This window comes from Rhipicephalus sanguineus, chromosome 7, assembly GCF_013339695.2.
Source record: "Rhipicephalus sanguineus isolate Rsan-2018 chromosome 7, BIME_Rsan_1.4, whole genome shotgun sequence".
NCBI lineage: Eukaryota > Metazoa > Arthropoda > Arachnida > Ixodida > Ixodidae > Rhipicephalus > Rhipicephalus sanguineus.
Window position 1 is genome coordinate 145,728,612 of NC_051182.1, and position 25,908 is coordinate 145,754,519.

At 47.3% G+C, this 25,908-nt stretch overlaps 1 protein-coding gene across 1 annotated transcript; it reads right to left on the minus strand.

The window, feature by feature from the left end:
- Positions 1 to 12,367: 12,367 nt before the first annotated feature.
- LOC119400182 (DCN1-like protein 3) lies at positions 12,368 to 25,587 on the minus strand. The gene is made up of 3 exons (XM_037667176.1): positions 25,459 to 25,587; positions 21,058 to 22,126; positions 12,368 to 18,913 (listed from the first exon to the last, which is right to left on the minus strand). The coding sequence occupies exon 2, from the start codon at positions 22,100 to 22,102 to the stop codon at positions 21,074 to 21,076; it is 1,029 nt and encodes a 342-aa protein (XP_037523104.1). The 5' UTR covers positions 22,103 to 22,126; positions 25,459 to 25,587; the 3' UTR covers positions 12,368 to 18,913; positions 21,058 to 21,073.
- Positions 25,588 to 25,908: the final 321 nt, after the last annotated feature.

A 25,908-nucleotide genomic window follows, 5' to 3' on the forward strand; every position in this document is an offset into this window, starting at 1 on the left:
CTCTCTCAGCCGGTAGCGCTCCAGCGCACCCTTTTTGTACTACGTCGCGAAGTTCGCTTTATACACACTTCACGACCGAATGAGTGTTCTGCCTTTGTACCTGCGTCACGTGACTCAACACTTACTTGGAAAGGCACAGACACTCCTACCTCGTTAATCGCAGTTCTCATAACAGGAGTGACTGATAGAGCATGCTCATCTGTATTCAGGGGCGTAGCCAGGGGGGGGGGGGGGGGGTTGGAGGGGTTCAACCCCCCCCCCCCCCGAAATTTTTCAGTTTTGCTTGCGTATATAGGCATGCACACATATAAACGCACGCACGAACATACATAAAGCATGGTTGAACCCTCCCCCCCCCCCCGAAAAAAATTTCTGGCTACGCCCCTGTCTGTATTCCTAAGCACGAAGAAGCTACTCAAAAACATACGCATTGCCTGCTGAAGCTATGCTGAGTACATAGCACAAGGGTTATAGGTGGGGGTGGTTGAAGAAGTGGTCTTGGGTAAAGTGGGCAACACGTGAGAGACAGGAGCTGGCCACTGATGTCAGAAGAGGTATGTTTCTTGAAGATTTGTTTTGTAAGTTGTCTTTGTGAATAAACATGATGTCAAAACGGCGCGCGTCTCGTTTCGAGTCACTAAGGAAGTTATAGCTGTCCTAGACCCGCAGAAGTTCTCGAAGTACATGAACCATCAAAATCTATGACGTCATCAAAATCTACGCTGGTGCGGGAATTTCAAGGCGGCGTAGCCGATTGTATTTTTGTATTTTCTTTCTTGCGCGTTTTTTCACTTAACAAGCGCCCTTTCTCGGTAAGAGTAGTTCTCTGGGTATTTTAAAATTATAATTTACTAACATGAAAAAACCGATTATCTCTTTAGTGCCGTCAAAGGCAACGTCAGTGCATTGCTTAAACAATAACGCTCTGCAAAACAGGTTTTCCCGCAACAAGCATCTTTAAAAGAAGAAGCCAGCTTTACAGGCGTTAGCGAGGAAGGAAAGCTTATTCAGATCAAGACCAAATCCTGGCCGTCAGGGGCGTAGCCAGGGGGGGGGGGGGGTTCAACCCCCCCCACCCCCCAAATTTTTCAGTTTTGGTTGCGTATATATACACGCGCACATACAAACGCACGCACGAACATACATAAAGTATGGTTGAACCCCCCCCCCCCCCCCCGAAAAAAATTTCTGGCTACGCCCCTGCTGGCCGTCCAGTGCGCCCGCGACAGGGCCGTTAGGCTAGACCTGCCGGTCCCCGCGTGGGAGTAGCCTGGTGGTGGGGGCAGCCTCAGCGTCTGCACTGGACTCTAATAAAGTTGTACTCTCTCGCTCTATCTCATGTTAAATCGCATGGTCGATCCTTCTAGTTTTATTAATATCTGTGCAAGTCTCAAAGGCTATCACAGCGTGACACTTCTAACTAGACGCTATATTTCTCGGTCTGTAAGCGTGAAACTTGGCTTGTATCCGCCAAACAGATTTCGATTTCAATTGAATTTCATTGCCGAGGTAGGCGGCACAAATAGCCGTTAACGCAGCTTGACAGGGGTCCCGTCCCTCATGCAGCAAATGTAGCACCCTTTGCGTCGGTGGGATCCAAACCCACAACCCTCGAACAAACGCAAGTTACAGGCATGTCATTCTACGGAATAGAACATTTTAATTGTGGTCGTAGAGCGAAAAACGTAGACACAAAAGAACCCCACAGGACAGGCGCTAATTGGACTAGTTGGGCTGGTTAGTGAATCCTTACCAACTAGCCAAATTTGAAGTTCTGTTAAGAATATTTTGAAGTACTAGCACGGCAACTGATGTCAAATTTCTCCACCATACCAATATCGTGTCCTGGGCAATATTCCTGCGCCAATATTGTGTCCTGGACCAATATCGTGTCCTGGGCCAATATCGTGTTCTGGGTCACATATGTACAACTGACCGAAGAAGTTACCATGGCAACGGTGAGAGCAGTTGTATGAAGATAAATGAATGACCTGCGGCAGCTCATATGGCTACGAATTACTGAACTACTGCGAGAGTGCAGCTTTCAGTGTTGGATTTGTCCAAAACAAGCGCCGTCTATGCGTGGAAAAAAAAGAAAGGAAATAAGCAGTTCAACGACGTGAAAACATTCAGAGAACGAAGCTGTAATGATGATGATGACGACTTTCGGTAATAACAATTCATTATCATCATCATCATTTGAAACATTATCATCATCATTTAGTTTTATTTATTTATTTATCGATTTGCTCACTCCCCCTCTGTTTGTGTGACCTGCGTGACTACTGCTACTACTACTACTACGACGACGATGACGACGACGACGACGGCACACCGTAGACAAAGGCAGCTCCTCTGTAAAAACAAGAACGTTTGGCAAAGCCAGCTTTCTTGCAATAAATGCCTCTGTGAGGAAAAGACAGCTTTACGGGCGACATTGCATGCGTGGAAAGCCACGAACCTCCTATTCGGTTTACGTGGTTTTGGGAAAGCATTAGCGAGAGTGGGAGAGAGAAAGGTGAAGGAAATACAGGGAGGTTAACTGGGGGAAATATTGCGGTTGGCTACCCTGTAATTAGGAAGGGAAAAAGGAATGAGAAAGCATGAAAGAGGCGTAGAGTCTGCGATTACACTACAAAGAGCATTGTCCAAGTACTACGTACCAACATTGTCAGTGAACAGCCACAACACTCAGTCCAGTCCGGTTTCTCTGAGAAGCCGCAGCAACACTCTCACTGCGAGAGAGGATTGACGATGTCGCTCTATACATGCACTTTTGTACGTGTAAATCTGCCCTGTGAAATCGCCACAGCAATGGTAAGTGATGTAGTTTAACAAAGTTAGTTGTTGGGCTAGTTGGTTCATAATCCTAAATACTGAATAGCGTGGATTCAACACAGGAAACAGAAAGAACACTAATGCGCAGGACAGGCTCTCCAGTATTTAAGGTAAGTGGTGTGATCAAATATAGATTGACTATGCAAACACAGCTGGCTCTGAAGCTTTGGTCAGTGCTGATGCAATGAATGTCAACTACACCTCAAGAGGTGGACAGTGGTCATGCAGCGCTTGTGTCGTGCACTTCCTTGTGTTTTCGTGTTTCTTTTTTGCGCTGAACATGGCGAGTACGTTCCAACTAGCCCACTTTGCCACCTTACTTCAGGTCATGCAGTTAGTGGCTAGTTTCTTTTTTTTTCTTTCCGGACACAGGCTGTAAACTTTGGCAAAATCAGGACTGCCTAAATCCCATCGTACTGAAGGAGTCTCTAAGCCACTCGAAATTTCAGTTCAATGGAAGCTTCTGAAACGTTCCACTGAACAGGACCAGTCTTTGAGATCTGAACGAGCGATTTCATGTCTAGGCGACAATGGTGGCATCTGATTTTTTTATCGGCAAATTGGCGATTCAGCTGCGACGACCAACGAAATATACGATGGAGCACCACCCTTATGTTAAATTCATAAGTTTGAAATTCCAGTTAAAGATCGATACGCAGAGGCGAGTTTAAACATCCGGCTATATATTTTCAAGGCGACCCAAACACGTACCATGTTACACTCCCAGGCACGGAACATTCAATATTCAGGCAACGATGACGGTCCTGCCACAAGGTGTTCCATATTAGCATTGCCTTTTTTATGTTATATGTTGCGGCATGTTGTGTGCAAAATTAATGGACTCTTAATGACAAATGCGTAGACATACGAATGTATCACTTTGATCGTCTCTGACCCACGTTCGCGCCGCCCGAGAGAATGATGGTTCACGCCCGAATGGTTACGACTTTCAACGACTTTATAAGGTCGAGTCTATCTACACCGCATTTCAACGCACGTACCTGCCGCTACAGACAAATTACAGCTCGTGAGAACAATGTAAAAATTGTGAAATATATATCTTCGTATCGAACCAACCATGTCTACTGGAACGAGCTACTCATTCGCGTTTCAGTATAAACACTGTCCGTAGATACACGGTCCTGCACCGAGTATCATCGCTGGAAGGTCAGTGCGTAGAAAGTAAGACGCAGTGACCTTCGACGCCTGTGAGTGTGTCGCTATTTCTTAGATCAGTAACGAATCAACAACAGACGTTCGAAAGTCGTCGAAGAAGGAGAGAAGAGACTATTGAAGAAGTTTAAGGGAACTAAGTCCTCTAGGGCGTGCACATCACAAGCGAGTTCAAGAAACGGGTTTGGTATCATTCTGCTGTACGCAGCTAATCCGGGACTATCATTCAAAGAAGCGTTGGAGAAAGCAATAAAATATCAAGGCAAGAAAAAGACATGCCAAGAAATCAAAGTGTCTACTGCTACGCCATTGAAGTCCGTTTGTGTCCATAACAGTCCTACATCGGACCGAGAACGGTGTCCTGCAGGCTGTTGATGTAAGGTAGTGCTGTCAGACGTAAAGTCCGAAATACTTTTTACGCCAGACGGTGAAGGAGGAGAAGCCACGAACGCCGTCCACAGCACGTACGTACCACGTGACTGACTCTAAGTACCACGCAATCGAAAAGCAGCGCCCGTCGAATCCCTCGGAGACCTCCTCCAGCGGTTTGAAAACTCATAGTCGTCCTCGATAGCTCCGTGCCCTTTCTTATACAACCATGCAAAACTTTTCGAGGCGTCCGACAAAGATCTTCACGATCGACACTGACTCATCTGACCTCGCCGCAAAGCAGCAGCGACGAAACGGTCACAAAGGCAACAAGGACGGTCCAATCAACGTCTTTCAGCATCTGCGACCTCTACTCTTCTCCCTGCGGGTTCTCGGCCTGTACAGCGGTAAGCACAAATGCAGCGTTTTTCATCACTAAAAAAATCGAGCCCGTGGCCTCGTGGTCCAGAACCAGAGCACCATACTCGATTGGCCCCAGTGGAGGGCAGTTTCCTGTACCTAATAGTATAGAGGCTCAGGCGCAATCCTCCCATAAGAGATAGAGACGATTCGTGTACTGTACCTAACGTTTTACTCATTACATTCCTCCACCATGCATCTATTGACTATATATGCCTGTGGACTATCTGGCCGTATGCTACTGTATCTGAGCAACATGCCGAATAAAATAAATCGATTTGTCAGCAAATCTTAGGAATAGACAGTCTGAAAAGTCGTATATCTGTATGTAGCCAAAATGTGAGGGTGATGGCCGTGAACTTCGCTCTAAGTCAGCAGTGATTTTAATATCAAAATTAATTCACCTTTCTACGTAAACGCCTATAAACACAGGCGAAAGAAGGGGAATTTTCAGGGCTCGTTTTTCTTGGGTAGACACAACATTATTTAGAACTAACAGACAACAGACAAGAAAGCTAAGAAAAGTATATGAGATGTTACTTGTAGTAATTACGATGTAAATGTGAAGAAAGTAAAGTGGATGAAAGATTTAGCCGCCGGCAGGGACCGAACCTGCGACCTTCGAATAACGTGTCCCATGCTCTTTCCTTGGCTTTCTTGTCTGTTAGTTCTAATAAATATAAACACACACGGAATGTACAAACGGGTACACTGTTAAAGGAAGCACTTGCGCGCAGGGCATGTCCAGATTTCATTCACTTGCAAAAGCACAGTGGCTTAGATCTCCATAAGACTACTGGTGGTTGGCAGGTATGACTTTTTTGACACATTAGCACCGTGCGAGAATATGCTTCCGCATCCACTTGCTGTCAAAGATGCTCACTGAAGTGTTCTCTTTAACAGTGGACCGTATTATACAAGAGTCCATAGCTGAGCTAGCGGGGTTGCATACATCATGGCGAAAAAGCTCGAAACACGGGACTAAGCCTGTGTGTTCTTCCGCTGTCGCGTTGTTCGCACTCTCAGTTCGCCATAGTGTACTACCCAATATGCCCTGCATCAAGCTTTACGCAGTGGCTTCTTTATACGCAGGTAAGCAAGAGAAGGATAGCGAGCGCTTCACACACTGGCACGACCACGTGTCCTCCTGGACGTGCGTAGTCCTGGGCGTCCTGTGCGCCCACGTCATCGCCTCGCTGGCCTCGTGCCTCCAAGGACAGTTCTGGGCATCGGCCTTCTCCTTCCTCAAGACGACCGTCGCGCTCGCTTCGAGCCAAGCCCTGATCCGCAAGGAAGGCCAAGTCTGTCGTCTGGCTCGACGGCTTGCTGAGATTCCTCCGGCGACGACCGTCAGCCTGAGGACCACGGCGACGATCATGGCCGCATGCGTGTGGACTTTCGTGCTCCTGAGGACCTTCGTAGAGTGCGCCGCGCTCATATCGTGCACGCCTCAAGGTGTTTTGTTCTTTTGTTAATGTGATAGCCTCCTTCGCGAATGACGCTATCTATCTATCTATCTATCTATCTATCTATCTATCTATCTATCTATCTATCTATCTATCTATCTATCTATCTATCTATCTATCTATCTATCTATCTATCTATCTATCTATCTATCTATCTATCTATCTATCTATCTATCTATCTATCTATCTATCTATCTATCTATCTATCTATCTATCTATCTATCTATCTATCTATCTATCTATCTATCTATCTATCTATCTATCTATCTATCTATCTATCTATCTATCTATCTATCTATCTATCTATCTATCTATCTATCTATCTATCTATCTATCTATCTATCTATCTATCTATCTATCTATCTATCTATCTATCTATGACGGTCAGCATGTCTCAATCATCTCGGTACACGCAGAGCTGTCCGAGCACGCTGCCTCCTCCTGGTTTGGCATCGACAGCCAGCTGCCCCAGGATGTTCTGCTCCCACTCTGCATAGTGGACAGGGTGCTGACCAGCGTTCTGGAGAACGGGTGCTTGTTCTTCAGCATGGCCCTGTACTTGTCGTTCGCTGTGGCACTCAGGCACAGGTGGGTTTCCCAATGCCGGTTCGTGGAGCGGCCTCGTGCCATTTCAACACCGGCCTTCGTTTCTCTATATAGACCTTCTCAATGAAAAGGAGGATCGCCTCCTTTCTGGACCGTGGCAGGGGGAGTAAAATGGCTGACGCACGCTGACGTCTCTGCTTCAGCAATGCGTTTTGGGGGATCACGCATATTTACCACAACCTGCAGAGGGGATTATGGAAGCCTTAGTTGAAAAGGGTATAGAACCACATCATGGCTCTCCAGCTTTATGTGTGAGATCACTTCTGTGGAATCCCGCACCATGGAGTAAGGTTGACGGAAGTTACAGTGTCCCTGTTCTGGAAATTTGTCCTGGTCTGGAGTTCCAACCACGTACCATGGCCTTTCCGGAGCAATCACACTACTATCGCAGCTAGCTAGAGGATGGTAAATCGCAGGGCGAATGAGAATTACAATGTGGCGAATGAGTTCTGCTTCCGTACAACTTATCTGCCATATATGCTGTAATAATGAGAACTAGCAGACAATAACGCCAAGGAAGGCATAGGGGGTGTTATTTGTAGCGATTAGGATATAAATATGAAGAAAGTTTTTCTCTATATGAAGAAATTTTTTTTTCGCCATGACATAGAGAGCACAAAATGACACTCGATCACATCTGCCTGCCCGATCCCCATTTCGGATCAAGGAGGTGCCCCCCCCCCCAAAAAAAAAAAAAATTCTGGTTACGCCCCTGGCGACGGGTATAGGTCGCACGCAGGTGTGAACCAAGGTGTGAACATCGTTCGCCTTGGGTCGCTTTTTGATCGCCACTCGCAAATGGTCGCGCGACCTGCGCTACAGCCGCAAGTGTGAACGAGCCTTAATTCTCGGACTTCTACGCAGGTACGTGGCGTTCAACGCCGTCATTGAGCGACACGTTCTTCGAGGCGCCTTCCTGGACGCGACGGAGCTGCGGCAGCTGATGCTGGCCCACACCGACCTGGGCTCGGTGGTGCGCGACTTGGACAGGGACTTCTCACCCTCCGCCTTCCTGTGGGTCGCCCTCTTCGTCCTGGGCGTGTGCGTGGAAGTGAGCCACTTCCTGGGCCACCGGCGCGCGGGTGATCGCTACGAACTCGTCATCTTCGGTGAGAACTTTGAGACTGAACCACTCATGCACTTTTACACACTGAAGTTTCCTTTGCCTCCGTATACGTCTCCGCCAGGGGCACAGCCCCGATTTCATTCCGGGGGGGGCGGGGCTTTAACACGTGTTGCTGGGCTAGCTGGTTCATAATCATAGGCGTGCGCAGTGTTCTCCATTAAGGGTGGCCAAGTTTTACCGCAGCCCCCTAACCCCCTACCCCCCCCCCCCTCCTCACTCCCCGTTGGTTGAGTCCGAAATAAAACGAGCACCGCAATATGGATGCAAAGGTGAAAATGATGCGATGACGTGCTTACCACAAAGGCCTGCCATTGGTCCCCGGCTTCGCGGGATAAAGGTGGGAATAAGTTAACAGATCATTCAATGCAGCATTAGGTCCTTGGTCGGCGTTATTGTCAAAGAGCATTCCCAGGCGTAACCCCGCGCATTAAAAAACTGACGCGATAGGTCCGACTGGGGCAGAATTGGTGCCCCCTTTAAATGACTTGAGGATCCACACGCTCCCCTCCCCTCCTCCACGTACGCACGCATATGTTCATAATGGTAAACTACGGAGCGCAAATTCGGTACGGGACACGGAAGAACACACATGGAGGCAGCTTCCTCTGCTGTGTGTTCTGTCCCGTAGCAAATATTTTTGCTCCGCAGTTTACCGTCCCGTCTACAAGTGTGCTCTCCGCAATTTCGCTTGTCCTCGACTGTCTCGACGAGTCGCTATCGGAGCTGCGATCGCTTTTGTGAGCCTCCACGCCACTTAAAGCCTCAAGGCGGGAGCCAAGAGTGCGTATTATATGCGACACATTAGCAACAATGTTGGCTGTCACGGTAGCTGAAGGTACTTGGACATGGCGGAGCAGCTGCCCAGTTGAACCTAAAGCTAAAGAAAGCTGAACCTAGTTATAGTTCCTTCGGGAGCGTCCCTGTCCCTCTGAAGAAACTGGGTCAATGCAGCAGGGGGGTAGCCAGAATGAATGATTGACGCAACGCTAAAGACGGAGACGAAAGGAACACAGAGTGCACAGGACGAGCGCTGTCCTGTGCCCTCTGTGTCCTGTGTGTTCCTTTCGTCTCCGTCTTTAGCGCTGCATCAATCATGCATGCATTTCAACTAGCCCAACTTTCCTTTGAAGCGGGCGGCGCAAAAACAAGGACAAAAGAAAGGTACGACACACCACAGGCGCTCTGTGGTGTGTCGTACGTTTCTCTTATCCTTGTTTTTGCGCCGCCCGCTTCAAAGATGCATAGTAACCAATTCCAACTTGCCCAGACCGCAATTCTTCTGCCCAACTTTCCATTCTACCAGAAATTTATTTCGGGTGGGGGTGGGGGGGGGGGGGTCGACAATACTTTTGTGTGCGTGCGGATATACAAATGCGAAATTGCAAAACCCGCCCCTCCCTCTTTCCCACTGGCTATACGCCAATGCAATACAGATTGGGGAGGCCGGGGGTTGTACTCATGTCGCCGCCCCTGCAATTAAAGGTAAAGCTAACGCATTTTTCTGACATCCACCGACCATTCATTGGTTTGTTTTATATTATTATTATTATTATTATTATTATTATTATTATTATTATTATTATTATTATTATTGGTCATTAGTGCCCTTTATGAGCCTGCACTCACTACACGTGGTCTCAGCCCAGAATCTGGGCAGCGTCACCCTGGCCTTCTTCCTGCTCTCGGTGCTGGCTTCGCGGCTCACCGAGGCCGCTCACGCGTCGCCTGTGTCCCTGCACCGGTGCCTGGGTCCCGCAAAGACGACGGCGACACCCCTAACGCGTGGCGGCAGTAGCAGCGTCGGCGGCGCCCCCCGGTGGCCGTCACCGCAGGACGTCACTGCTGCTGGAAGCGGTCCGGCAGCGTCACCGGCGCCATTTCTGGAAGGCCGCATCCTGGCCTCCATGCTGAAAGCTCCGGCGGTGGAGCTCACCGGCTGGGGCTTCTTCACCTTCTCGCGCTCTTTCGTGCTCACGCTGGCCGGCGCTCTGATCTCGTACGTGGTCATCATACTCCAACTCAACCCGGCAACCAGTGGAGGCGGCAAGACGGACCACTAGCTGGATGCGCGCTGCTCTTTGATGCCTTTTCAGCGCTTAAATGAAATAGAGAGAAAAAAAGAAGCAGACATGGAAATAAAAAGGGACAGTAAGAACGTTGGGCAGGAAAAGGGACAGCAATTCCAGCATTCTTACTGTCCCTAGTTTTGACTTTCCATGTCTGCTTGCTTTTTTTCCTATTTCGCTTAAGCGCTGGAAATGCATCAATGTTCAGTATTCCAGCTAGCCCAGCAAACTGCTTTAAGGCCGGTGCTCGTATTGAATAAACAGACAGATTTCGAAAGTATAGCTTTTGAACGAGAAGAGCATGGGAGAAAGTTTCGATTTGTTGGCGCGTGAGCAGTCCTGCCCCCCCTCCCCTCATCCAGAGGCCTCTGATCAAGACACAGTCCGTAGGAAAGTGCACAAGTTGAAATGGTCGAAAAGTCCACACAAACGTTCCGTGGGCTATTCCAATAATTCCGTGTTTTCGCAAGATTTTTATGGAAATATATGACAAAGATATGAAAAATATAGAGCACGCATGCATTCTATGAGAAAACAGTATTGGAAGGGCACAAGAAATGTTCCGTTTGGGAAAACCCTGCCACCAGCGAAAACGACCACTGGCTGGACTACCGGGGATCTTATTCAATGAACAGGCCGATTTCGAAACTATAGCTTTTGAATGGGAAGGCCTTGGGAAAAAGTTTCGATTTGTTGGCGAGTGAGTAAGGTCACTGTACAACGAAAGCCGTTCCGCTCTGTCACTATCCCACATGTCATGCCTTGGCATTCGACATCACTACCCTGACCAGTTTTCTGAAAAGCGTGCCAATGTAGTCCGGGATCTTGTACCCATTCTGCAAACGAACAAACAATTTTGCCGCACGGTACTGGTCAAGGTTCGTGCGTACGTCACGTACGGAGGACATAAGTACTAGCCTCGAGCAATCGTGTGCGAACAAATATGTTCATTTATGGAACTAGTATGACATTTTGGCCCTGGGGTGCTATCCTAGACATTGCACATTCTGCCGTTTGTCAACTCTGACTGGTCCAGAGCGCTGTTACAACCTCTCCAATTGGCTTAAAATGCCGCCATTACGAAACCTGACACTAAGGCGGAATTTGACAACATTCAGTATATCATCCCAGGATTCGTTCGTCCATATACGCTTTTTATGTACTAGTACAGCGACCTCTACGGCAGCACTCTGAATCATCAAAGTGGCAAGAAAGTTCCCATTGATGCATGACCTTCGATATCGCCAGTACAGCGTAGATCCTTTACACCTGTGCATGTGTGGGGGCATAGCTGTGCCCAACTATCATTTCGGAGAGGGTACAGCACTACGGCCAACACTGACAATGAACAAGAACTCCAGGCGCTACATCTACTCACCAAGCTGCATCGATCTCAATGCAATTACAGCTCGTCATAGGTCGGCAAACTCACTCATAAGTCGACTCGCTCAGACTCAGATCGAGACGAGAGTCTGAGCGAGTCCGTGCGAGTAATATTCGGGTGAGTTTCGAGTCCGAGTGAGTCCGGTTGAGAAAAATTTTAGCGAGTCTGAGCGAGTCCGACTAAGTAAAACTTTGGCGAATCTGAGACCGAGTGAGCCTTAAAATTAAGCACGAAATATATGTCTTGAGTGAGTCTGAATGAGCTCCACATTTTTTGTCGACCCATGGTCCTACCTACTCTACTTCAGCATTACAATCAGCCTTATGTCAGCTCATGTTTGTACGCATGTTTACTCACGTCTACTCACACATACTTCAGCCCACTAGCATTCAATATTTATTGATCAGAGGTGTGAGTTTTGACCTATCTTCCCCCCCCCCCCCCCTACTCCACAAACTCTTTCACAGGAACTTCATAAAAATATCTCGTGCGAGTCATCTCCTTCAATAAAAATGTAATTCTGAATTGCAACCCGTCAACTCATATTTGAAGGTACGATATCATAAGGAGTCAAATAGAGCACCGATTATAAGAGATATCGGTGTTAAAAAGCATTGAGAGCATGGTCAAAAAAGCTAATTATATGCTAATGGACTCTTGAGTCAACTCATTCAGACTCGGATCGAGTCGTGAGTCTGAGTGAGTCCAAGAGAGTAATATTTTCGCGAGTTTGAGTCCAAGTGAGTCCAGCCGAGAAAACTTTTTTGTGAGTGTGAGTCCCAGTGAGCCCGGTTGAGGAAAACTTTGGTGAGTGTGAGTCCGAGTGAGCCCAGAGGGCAAGATATATTTCATGAGTGAGTCTAAGTGAGCTCCACATATTTTGCTGACGTATGCAGCTCGTACAGTATAGGCCCACGACTTTTCGTAGAAAATAAGTTTATTGATAGCTCACACGCACATACACTCACACATTCCTTGTAAATAGCCACACATTCTTCAGAGATTTCAACAGCGATAGCAAACGCAACACTCTTCCAGAGAGCAGACACACACATACATTGAGAACAGAAGGATTCAAGCATATACAGCTGGTGTCGCAGTTTCCTCACACAAATGCCAAGATGTGATTCCCAAACACTGAGAGAACAAAAAAAAAAGGTAACGTTCACAATGTCAAGCACGGATGTCACAAATGACTTCAGGACAATATACAAGAACTCAAGACGGCAATGTGTTGCGTTCCATGCTAGATACAATAGTTGGACAATGCTTCGTTGAGAAGAACTCTTAGTAAACCACAGGGATTGACAAGCATAAAATAAAGCATTGCCTAGAAAATACAAACGAGATGGCGACGGCTCACACATCCCAAGCTTTCCCATGAATGATGATGATAGGCACAACCATTCACGCACAAAGCACCCGCACTGCACCAACACACTACAAAGCAAGGCTCCACACTCTCACTCGAACACAAGATCGGCTTTTATTAAACTTGCTGCCCACCACAACGTGCCTGCACTCAACACATGCGCAAAGTCCTATGCGACCTACACAAGCTTCGTCGGGAATGTAAGTTCCGCGCATTGACATAATAGGTGATGCCGAATGGCCAGCGGTTCGCAAACTGTGCTGAGCCCTCCCAGACCATGTTGGCCTGACAGGCTTTGAACCACCTTATGTCGGCATAATTGAACAACCATTGACGATCGGCAACAACTCGTGATAGCTCCTAAATAAATCGTTGTGCGATGCATTCCTTCGTTTCTATGTCTATAACGTCTACTCGTCACCTACCCACGTTTCCACAGTTCTAATAGACAAGTCGTGCAAGTACCAAACACTCTGCGAGTAAACACGAAGGCTGAATATTTTTTTCTTTCTCTATTTTACAGGCACGACGTCTCAATTAAGGGTAGCGAGCAATATTTCTGGTGAAAACACTATCACCAGCAGCATGTGAACACCGTAGGTCAAAGTCTACAACTATGACTGACTGCCATGTTGCAACTGAATAGTCGAGAAACAACGCGCTGGCTTAATTTGGAAACCAAACGTGAGTGGACTGCCTGGGCAGAATCCCAAATTTGTGTTTTGTTTCAGAAACACTCTCATGTTGAAACCCAGCTGCTACAAAAGTGTATGCCGTCGCAATAAATGAGCGCAGTAGAACTGCTAGTAACTCCTACTCAAAGTCATGTAGCTGCAACTACAGCGTAAAAAATGTTTATCACAAAGCAAAAACAATCACTGCCTTGTTTCGTAGTTTTGTCACAAGATGAAGCTCCTAAAGTGGCTGTGCATTCGTTTCAATAAATATACATCACAACTAATGTTCTCCTGTCATAGTTCTTGAACACAGGCGGGTAAAACCCTCCAGCACCTTTTCTTGGCAAGAAGAGTGTTCTGTTCAGCAAGCTTTGTTTACCTATGTTTGAAAAAAAAAGCACGTCATTTGCTTAAACTGTATTAAAATGTTACAACAATTTGTGCAGGTCACATCAGTATTTATCAAGTTACTTCATTAACCCTTACACTCGTTAAGACAAGCTTGGTGCATTCAATACAGTGGACTAGTGGTGGTCATCCACAGCAAACTGTCTCGATTTCACATACTAAAGGCTATCTGGTGGACTCTATGCGTCTAGTTTTTTGGGGGTCTTCGACAAACCCAAACCACACCAGTGAACCCAGGCGCAGCAATGATTAGGTGAAACGCGGCACCACGGTACGATTTGTCCAAGTGTACCAGAGTTGTCCAAGTGTACTGTGTGCACTGGCACAATTTGTCGAAGATGCCCTCATTTCACGAGCTAATGGCGCAGATTAACTCGATGCGATTTACCAATACAATACCACAAGAAAAAAAACTCACTGCAAGCTGTGCAGAGAAACCCCCCCAATGTTCTCCGCTAAAAAAATATTCATTTTAAACAAATTTCTTGCGTTTAATTTTCCGATTACAAAGAGAGCTGAAAAAAGTATAGGTAATTAAAATTTGCGTTTCACATCCCTGCTTCAGAGGGTAAAGGGTTAAGGGAAATGTAAACGGCACCTAAAATGGTTTCGCCCAGAAGCGAAGGTTTCCTTCATAAGGACTAGAGCCCAACGAAAATGGCTTTAAAAATGGACTGGTGTCTAAGGCTGAACATTGACGCTAAAGGCACCCTCGTAAACAGCTGTGGCGAAAAGTTAGGCAAGCAAAAAGAAAAAGGAGAAAAATGGTGAGACGTGAGTGGTGAAACGTAGAAAACGATAAACGACTCTGTGTTACCATAAAGGTAACACAGAGTCAATGAACTAAAGCGCTGAGGCAACCCTACCGTGCCAATTTAGAGACAAGTAAAAGACAACTGGCAATGAGCTTTATGAAGTGTGAACTTAAAGGGCCCCCAAACAACCTCTGAAAATACAACGAACGAGCGCATTATTCTCTATTAGTGTTTCCCGTCTTATCGGTCCAATTCGCGACACCGGCAATCTGTTCACGTGGCATCATGAGGAAATAAGCTCTCGATTGGTCCGTATACAAGGGGTATTAGTTGTGAATTGTCTTCTACCCTGCTTTGCCATGCAGTCGTATGGCCATTCTGCCTTGTCTCGCATGACTATCGTGCACGATCAAGTGATTTCCCTTCGTTCTGTGCGTTTTCGACTGCGCAAGCAGAGATGACAGCCTGTAACCGAAAAACGCGAAATCCTGATAGGCTCAATGCTTAGAGCTGACATTTTCTACGTGTTTTATGAAGAAATGAGTGGCGAGGAGGAGATGGCGCCTGTACGAAGGATAGTGAAGGCGAGAAAGAAGCCACTCCCTCATCTTTGAACTCAGAGTCGTTTAGGGACCCTTTAAGACAAAGAAATCAGTAAGCTCGAAGGTTTAAAAGAGTACCGACACACAGTTTCTAAGTTACAGAAACTCTGCTATTTGCTTTTCACCAGTTGAAAGAAAATATGAGTTCCTGGTGACAACACACAACTGAGTCATACATCTAAGTTTTCTGCTGTCATCTGCATGGATTTTACCACCCAATTCAAAGAGCAACAAATAGCCAACACAGAAGAATGCCGATAACTAAAAGGCCATAACAAAAATGTCCTGCGCCACACTTCAACAACTACTGCCAAGCCGCGGTAGTCTCTTGGCAATCCAACTTGAGACGTTAGAAGGTCGGGCAATTCGAGCAAATCGCAAGAGCTTGAGGAGAACTTGCGTTTGGCCTAGTTGGTGCTTACTGTTTGACATTTTGACCGCCCGTGTCGTCGTACCTCCCTCTGTCCTCATCTTTTTTGTGTGGTCAAAATGTCAAACGCAAGATCTTGAGAGGTCTGCTATGTTCTCAGTGCATTCCAAAGATGGCACTTGATTCGAGAGAGCAATAAAGGTTCAATCAAGGTGACATCGCTAACCAGGCTTGCGAAGGCACATTTGACCAAGCGATTGCAGCTAGGTCAAATTCGCTTTCACAAGCCTGGTCGAACACATATCGTGAAGCTAGCAATGTACATTTACCGAACTAACTTCAGTTGCATTTTAGGCTGTATGCTCATCAACTATGGATAATTCAACTTCCCAATAACTAAAACGAAAATCCCCAGTCTTGTAGGGTTTAAAACGACACGAGTCAACCACACACTTGAGAGCTTCCAGACCCAGCACATGTAAATATCGAACTGCCACCTTGTGGAATTCCTCATAACTGATTTGCAATTCCTAGTGTCCGGAAGTGCATCACAAGCATTTCGTCAACTGTCGAGATCCTTGTGTTGTTCGTTGTCACATACGATAGCACACGCGTCCGCTGATGATGGCCACCAGCGGACTTGGAAAAAGTGCTTTATAAGCCGGCATCAAATTGACTTACAACCTTCAACGAGGAAGACATGAACATGTATACTCCAATGCAGATTTCCTTCATATTTGTACAAAGAAATTAGAGAGAGATGCATAGCAGAGATGCCAAGTGTTATTAGTGCACGACCTACAGCTACTCAAAAGACCTTTACAGACAGCTCTGTAGTCGGGTACAACTTTAGAAGGCAGCAATGTTTCCACCGAACTGGGACTGGTTTGACTTGGCTTTAAGGCTGCACCAAACGTGTGGCCAGATGTGCAAATGAAATCTGTCACATCTGGCCAGAAAACGAAATTCCGTGAGTGCACAGAAGCCTGCATCAATAGGCGTGCACTCCACACTAGTGTCACGGGCCGAACAGCCGGTGATCCTGCTGAATGTGGCCAAGTACATGAGCAGGACTATTTTTTTAGCCACCGAGGCAATCGGCTGCTGTGGTTGGTCATCTGGGGAAGCCCCTCTTGCCTTCATGAGTTGTGTAACTGTCTATGACATTGGCAGCTCTCCTTACCAGGCCGTAGCAAGTATCTTGGCAGGGGAAAAGCAGCTGCCCACTAGCAGGGTTCATGGGAGGCTTTTGCAGATGAAATTGTAGGCTTTTTATGAACTTGCAAGGCTTTCACAGAACCTATTTCAGAACAAAAGAAAAATGAAATTAAGGCTCGGCAAGACGAAAAGGCACTGCCTTCAATAAGCGAACTTCTTTCCTCACTGAACATAAAGGGAAAACATAGGCGAGATAGGGTTATTCAGTGAACTACAGTAACTCTAATTCAGAGAATTGGGACTGGTTTGTTTTGGTGTCGGGATCGTGCCAAACTTGTGGCCAGACGTACAAACAAAATCTGCCGAGGCTGGCCAGAAAACAAAATTCCAGAATCTTAATGAACATTTCTCGAAACTAAATGGCTTTGAGGCCCTTAAAAAAAAAAAAAAAAGTCGGGTTGATTTTTAAAAGGATATTCAGTGACTGCCTATGAAACCCTGCACCAGAGAACACAGCCTTCAACAAGGCACCATCAGATCAAGAAATGTACAGTTCATGAGTGCTGTGCACTGGTATCTTGAGGAAAATGTTGAATGCGAAAGCGGATGGAGACGCAGAATGAAATTCCGACCTCAGCTTGCCGATTGTACGCATCACGAGATCGTACATGTCGCTATCATCGTAGGTGATTACTCCCCTGGTTTGCATGAAGTGATTCACCGATACAGCAAAATAAATCACTGCTTCAGGCTAGAAACACTGCAGCAAACATGTTCGTCTGAAAACAACAACAGTCTTTAGGTCACGCACTGAACAAGGTGGCATCGGTCGCACATGCTCCGAGGTGGACAGCTACTCGCGAAAGTTTTGCAAAGTTTATGCCATCTCCCTTGTTTCAGGAAATGAAGGAGACTTAGTTTCACAATTCCTTAGTTGGACGAACGCAAGTTACAAAGTTATTCGATCTACGACATGAGTCATGTGGTTCATTCGTCCACAATCACTGTCGCAGTGCAAATGCAGCTTAGTACCGGCGTCACACAGGCCTCTTTGATCGTGATCAAGGCCGATCAGAATCTGAGTTCTTGATCACGAGCAACAATGGTCGCTGCTAAACGGTCAAAACTTATCTGGAACGAGCTCGGTGTAAACGTTAAGTCACACTGTGATCGGGGAGCCAAACCTTGTGGCGCGTAGATTGCAATCGTCTCGATCCCGATTGTGATTAAGAGTGACAGTGTAGCAGCACGTGATTCGGATTAGCCTAATCCGAATCAGCCCAGATCGCTATCAAAAGTGCCTCTGTGACATCAGTATGAAACATGGCTGGCAAGGGAAAGTGTGCAACAAGAGTGCTACATTTTTAAGAGCCACTGCAGAACTTTAAGTCACAATACTACACACTATAAAAAATAGCAGACTGGTGTGTTTTTCTGTATCTGTTTTTTTTTTTTTTTTGCTGGCAGCATACAACCACGTACTGTTCCCCTTGTAATATATAACACCACCGCAAGATGCCACACCTTCCAGAGAGCCACAGGCTTGTTGACTAGTTCTCTGTGCTCTTAAGGCATACACTGCGCTTGCCTCGTTTCGACATCGTGTAGTGATTGAAAGGCTGGTGCAGAAGGTGCGGCAAAGTCTGTGCATCCGTTACACAGTCTGCACTTCACTGGCAAACAAGGTAACGCGACCCGCCGCTTTTACATCCGACCGAACTCGAACAAAGAGAACACAGTTTCATCCCACAACTCCGATTGGTCAATTTGAGGAAAGCTTTCTCTTTCCTCACGCGCGGCTACGTCATCGACAGAAAACAAAGCATTAGAAACAACACCGGCACCTCAATACTGCGAACTTGCCTACACGATCTTTAGCAGTCTTCCCTCAAACTGGCAGCAAAACGTGCAGCCTACGAATGCGATCGCGCTTGCGCTACAAAGCTCAAGACAAGAGAGTGTAGATTCTTTCGCAAGCTCCCGGCAGTGGGGCCCCTTTCGTAAGACCGGGCTCGCAGACCACGTGCTGCAGGATGTCAGCCGTCAGGACCGTGTTCTGGGCGGCTGTGGAGCATGTGTCTTCGCTCGGAACCTCGGCTCGATGTTTCTGAATAGTCACAACCCTGCAAAATACAGAAACGTTAGGAGATCGGTGGGATAAATATTTCAAGTGCAGACAAACCTTTCTCTTTCTTTGTTTCCTTTTTTTTGCCACAGCAGATTCTGGCAAAATGCGATGGCTCTGCACTCTGCCACATCGAAAAATTCTGGGGTTGTAAGTGCCAAGACCACAATACGATTACCAGGCACACCGCAGTGGGCAACTCTGGATTAATTTTGGCCACCTGGGATCCTTCAATGTGCTTCTAAATATACGTACACAGATTATTATTATTATTATTACTATACCCCCAAACGCCCTCATTATGAAGGCATTACGTGGGCGGAGAAGAACATCAGCATTGATCACTAATTACACATAAGCAAAAAAAAAGATACAAAGTAAACATCCATAGTGCTAACCCACATGGACAAGGAAGACAACGGAACAAGCGCTATATGTGTCTGCCTCGGCAGTGTGTTAGCACACGGACGAGGCATTTAACCAACTAGCTGCCAGGAGCTTTAACCAATCTTCTTGTGAGATATGCAGAGTTGCCCTGCCCTATGCAAGTTGCACACTCATAGCAGTGTCAATCTGCACATTCCAAACGGCAGTTGCTTTCGACCTGTGACATTCGCCATTACCTACTGCGTTGTGTATTAGAGACGCAGTGCGTGGACAGAGGGATACGTAAAATCACATATACACACACCTTCACGCTTCCAGCATGTACTGCGTACATTTCGATCAATCGGTGAATGGCAGTAATGAGCATGCCATGAGCGGGCGACCCTTGTAAAGGGCACATATAAATTATACAGTCGAACCCGGCTATATCGAACCCGTTTACATCGAATTATCCTCTATATCGAACAACTTCTGAACACGGTATAATTACAGTGAGAATATACCGCAAAAATTATGGTTACATCGAACAAGAATAGCAGCAACTCTCGATATATCGAACGCCAAGCGGGGCAAAAGTGTCCCCAGAAGTTGGCTTTCCCTCATAGCGGCGGGAAAATTGGCGCTTTTCCCCACCGCTCACTCCAAAAGTGGTTTAACACAGCGGCACATGACCCGCTCTCCCTACAGTGACCGCGCCGCGTCAGTCGAGCCGCCGTCACCCCCCCCCCCCCCCCCCAGCAAGAAATGATCCTGACCCGCCCGCAGCGCTTGCTGAGACAGCCAATCAAGGCCTCTTGTACTCTCATCGTGCGAGCGTGTGGGTCGTGCAAGTTATCTCCCTGCATTTCTCGTTCGTTGTGCTTCACACCATGCGCCCGTGCCGTGATGGCTAGCGTGAAGCGGCAGAATTTGCCTTTCACCGTGAAGCTCAAAATTATAAATCGAGTCGGACATGGTGAGAAAAGTCTGACGTCGTGGCAGCGTGCAAGATTCCGAAGAACACTCACAACACGATATTGAAGAATAAGGCGGAAATTAGGGATAAAGCGGACAAAAGACCCGGTGCCCGTGGCGCCCGACGCATACGCACGGCCGTGTATGAAGACGTCGAGGCAGCAAGTGGTTCGTGGACGTTTGATTGTGCAACCTCCCCTTGTCCAGCCCCATGATCGAACAAAAAGCAAAGGACATGGCTGTTCTCCTTGGCAGGGAGGATTTTCAAGGTGGCTTCGATTGGCTACAGCGGTTCAAAGAAAGGCACGAGAAATGACGATCCTTTGCCGACATCCTCAGAGGTGATTGGTGCTCTCGCACTAGTCTGGCGTTTCTGCGTGAATGTGGAAGGTTGCGGCCTCGCCTGCTCCGACTCTTTAGACTACGTTGAGAATGCGTGCTGTCGCAGGCAGCGAAATGGAAAAGAAATGGAAGACTATTTCAAGCGCAACTAAGCTAGCTTCTTCAATAAAGTGCTTTTATGAATGGTGTGTGAATTTATGACGTCCAATTCTTTAGCAGGCTTATATTGAATTACGCCCTATATTGAACTGACAGGCGTTTTTCTGAAAGTTCGATATATCCGGGTTTGACTGTATAACTGACTAGTCAAGCCTTCATGGTAATATAAGGAGGGATCGGAAATAAAGGGGGGCCTTTGTAACGCGACTCTCGTGTGTACGGTGTCTCTTGTGGAGTGCTTCACTGACAGCGCGTTCGAGGGCATTGTCCTTACCAGCAGAGCATCTCAACGACCCTCACCTTTGGCGATGCACCGTCACTCGGCCTTCACATCACTGCCGCCTTTGTTCACCTGGTGGAGCACATTCTGGTTTGTCTGGTCATTCTCGTACTCCACAAAGTCATCAAACAGGCTGGGCCACGCCTCAGAGTCGTCGTACGTGCTGAGGTCGCGGCCCGCCGTCTCGGCAAAGTGCAAAAACATGTTCCACGTGTCGCTCGTGATGCCGCGCACCTCGGGGTGGCTCTCGAGGAATGCCAGCCAGCGCTCAAGCACCGCCGGCGGCTCCTGGGAGAACACGAGGCGCCACAGCTGTGCCGCCATGTCCGTCGGCAGCGTGCGCTGGCCGGACTCGAGTCCGAAACGGAATGTGAAGCGGTAGAGGTCGCGGAACCGGGCTGGTTCCCGAGCCTCGGCCAGGAGTTCTGGAAACCGCACCTGGATGGCTGACACCGAGTCGGCACGGAGGGCGCGGCAGCCACCGAGGAACTCGTCCCTTGTGAACCGGCACATCTGCTGGGCACCAAACTTCCACGCAAGGAGGAGAACGCGGAACTCCTCGGGCCTCACGCCGAGGTCATCGCAGAGGCGCACGATGCCCTCGGCAAGCACGGCGTCCTCTTCAGGGTCCCGGTACTTCTCGAAGAGCGCGGCAGCGCGTGCCTCCGAGTGCCGCGGCTCGAACGTGCCCCGACGTCCCGCATCCCGCTGGAGGCGGGGGTAGAACATAAACCGCTCGCCAATGCTGGTCCGTGGTGCTGCCGGAGCTGTCGAGGCGGACACGTTGGACTCCGAGGTGGCCGCGGCCGAGTTGGCGAGGAGACCGGCAATGCCGGTCGGTGTAGTTGCTGGAGTGCTGGCAACCGTGGAAGCCAGGACACCGCCACCGCCAGTGGGTGTGGTGGAGGCACCCGCCCCGTAGGCGGGACCCGTGGCGGTGGCAGCAGCCTGGCTGTTGGTAACACCCGTGGCTCCGCCCTTTGAGCACGCCGGATCGAGAAACTTTAGCGGGTGGTCGCCTGTGGACGCGTCCTGGCCGAGGCAGCAGCACAGCGCGTTCCCCATCGGCTTGGCTCACATACCATGGTGCTGCAACACAGATATGCTTCAAGTAAACCCAGCAGGTGAACAAGAAAAAAAACGATAAGGCAAGAAGAAGCGAAGAAGGTAGCTAGGGAGCACCTTGGCAGCGATATCATTCGTGGGAGAGAGAATCACCAGAGTAGGTTATGCGATGTAAAATCGATCACATATGAAACACATAGGTATGAAAACACGTATGCACAATGCATGCAAGTGTGCACCCGAAACACTAACTGAAGTTACAGTCAAAACAAGTGTCCAAGAATGAGACTGAAAGAGTTTTGCGCGTTCAAAGCAACACGCTTTTCCAATGTCTAAATACTATTGGCAACTGGAATGATCTACCACATACATTGTCCTGACATGCACGGTGACAAGGGTATGGTGAGCGTAAGGTAACCATGACAACACACAGAAGGAAACACTCAAGTGCATTGGGAAATGCTCGTATTTAGAGTCTGAAGCAGCGACTAACGGAAGAACTCAATGGAGATGAGAACAAACATAGCAGCTCAGTTTCTCACCGCTAACAGAGATTATGTTACAGGGCATACAAATACTGCCAAAAGCAGATAGTACAATTCAGCATGCAACTAGGCGGACCAATGACTATATTCCAGTTTCCAACTAACTACAGTAATTAGCAGCCATCTTCCCAGGAACTTTGATATCAATGCATGGGAACAAGTTTTCTTTTTTTTTTTCCTGGTATTGCCTGCATTGATTTTAGAGAGGCTTGTTGCATTTGTAGGGAAAGGATAAAATCTAGTGACTGTAGCGAGTTGGATATTCAATCTATGCTGCAGATTCATTCAGAAAGAAACATTCTTGAAAGTTTCCAAGTTCTCAAGGAATTCATTATGAAGTTACAACTCGGCAAATAGGCAATTAAGAAAAGGATACCGTTAACTTAACTACACAACCTTGTAGATTCAGCTGTACATTCCATACATTATGACAACTCATGCCTTAATAAATTATCAGTACGACATTGCAAAAAAATATTCATAATAAAAAGAGGGAAACCCGGCAATTTAAAGGAATTTGATTATATCCGTATTCGGAACAGGTGGAAAATTGATGCTGCCAATAATTACACTTCTAAATCTTGAATGCACCAGATTCACAAAGGCTACCTCTAGTAGCAGCAGTCAGCCTTTGTGGCGCTCTTTTTTTCCTTTTTGCTCGTTCCAGTTCATTAATGTTCACAACAATAGGCCTGTTCAGACATTTTGCCCCAACACATTTTCTGAATCTTTAGCATTTTAGAGCACAGCAATACAAGGTATAAAATTTTGATTTAGTAATGACTTCACGCTTGAGAAATGACCAGCGGTTTTACATGGTTCATCTTACGTCTCACACAAATGTTTAGTGCCAAAGAGGGGCTCCGGATAACCGGCTCCAAGGAAACATTTAAATGTTGTCGGCAACCACCGGGACATCCATTTCCTATCACTTTCCCATGACTCACAGCGCAATACGTCGTGTCTAATCAACCGTGCCTTTACACTACTGAGTGGCTTATCAAGCACAATTATTATTAATGCCTGCAACTCTTGAGGAGCCATCACGGTTCGCAACTGTGGAAGCACACTTGTAAGTCATAACAGTCTGTATTGAAATTATGGAAAAATGCCAACAAACACGTTTTGCCACAAGAAAATGGGCTACGAGAGAAGCTACAGAAAATATCGGTTACCTAGCTTACTGCATGAGAAGACTTACATACCCTGTGCCATTTAAAGGGTAGTTTGAGCTTAATTCTAGGGTTTTATGTGCAATAATACCATTACAATACCGTTATGAGGCATGCCATAGTGGACGACTCCGAATTTTGACCACACGGGGTTCTTTGACGTGTACCCTCAACATAGGTACAAGGACGTCTTCACATTTCGCTGACAGGATGTTTGAGGCCACCACACGTTTTTTTGCTTGTTATACAAGACGTGTCAAATAAAACCCGGTACTGCTCAGAAAACAGACAACTTTAGCTTCGCGTTGGCGCTGCTTTAGTGAGGAACGAATTGCTGAACCACGAATTTAACTTAAAAAGCAAGGCTTACAGTTTAAATAAACAAATCGCCATACAGACAAGACACAGAGCACGGGCTTCGACAGTGACATTTTCTTTCTTTACTTAATAATGCTTCCATATGCTTCGAGCCCTAAAGCCAGATGTATGGTGGAAAGGTATAGACCTTAGCATCGGCGACTCAGCGACAGTTAAAAACAAACTACACGCGGTATTTCGGGATCAAAAGAAAATCAGCGAACAATTGATGGATCACTAAAAATGGGGAACACCGGTAGATCGCGGAAGTCGTTAAAATACGACGTGCACGTCCAAAACACAACGGCCCGTTATAAATCTTCTTTCTTTCCCTAAACACAAAACAAAGATAACCACGGCTCACGTGCGAATACCGCCAAGTCTGCGCTTCGGCGACATTCAGGGAGGCCCCGTTGCAAGCGTCGTTCGTAGATTGCAAGCTACCGGTACAACAAAGTTTACTACTACCATTACAGCGGTGGGTTTTGCCACTACGCTCGGTTGCCGTCTTTCTTTCAGTTTTTTTTTTTTTTTTCGCAGAACGGGAACTGCCGGACACAGCACAATGGTCACGAGTTTGCGGAGTAGTGAGTCACACCACACGTAGCGATTTGCTGTGTAGAACGAAAAGCAAAAAAAAAAAAAAAAAGATAAGATCGAGATCAAATCGACGGGCTCCTTGCAATCGGAGGCTGCAGCGCTAACAATGTTTCGTCGGGAGAAGGGAGTTTTGTTTTTGAAAGCAACGGGTAAGTTGTTTGATGCCGCCGCCTTAGAATATGGCTTCGGTCCCAGTGGCTTTCGCTTTTGTGTATCTCTTCTCGGAAGAAACCACCGCTTTCTGAAAGCTTCGAGGGCAAGACTTTTGATTAGGGCGAGTTGGTACATGCTTAGCTAAGGAGCGCGAAAAAGACGAAAGAAACACGGTACACTGGACGAGCGCGCTGCGCTGTACAGTGCTCGTCTAGAGTGCCGCGCTCGTCAAGTGTACCGTGTTTTCCTTCGTCTTTTTTGCGCTGTTTTCTCAGCTTCGAGGGCAGCCGCCGTTTGGCCCACACTGGGGAGCGCAGTGTAGCGTCCAGCTGGGTCAAAGAACGGCGGCGCAACTCAAGCAAATCGACCATTCTTTTGTTCCGTCTCGCGTTCAACAACACACAGTTGGCCCCTACGACTACCAAGCCTCACGTAAAAAGGAGAAGGCGGGGTAGCAAGGGGGGGGACTTCACGGACGGGTTTAGTGGACGAGCGTGAGGAATATAGCGGTGGTGGTGGAACAGCTTACATTTCACATAACGATGTCCAGTTGGACGTTCGTTTTTGGGGGGCCTGGCTTCTTTCAGCTCGCGAAACTTGGTCTCACGGACAGCATCGGCACGAGCACACACACACGCACACTGGGCCTCAGGAAAACTCGCTGAGCGGACATCTGACATCTCCTAGCGTCCCCGAATGGTGCGGTAACAAGCGCCATCTCTCTATAAGTAGTATAAACAACATGACTGCTATGACGTATTTATAGTACAAAAGCATGGCCTTTGAGACCTGTAACGTAATTATGAGGAAACGCTCTGGGACGGGAGTTTGGAGGGCAGCCGGGGCAGCTTTCAATTCTAAAACGACGCCTAAAACTTGGGGCGTTTGTAATGTGCCTCGGTACGCGTTCAGACGTTTGAAAAGAGTTTATATCGTAACTGTCTAACATGCAGCAAGTCGTCGAACGCCTTAGATGAGG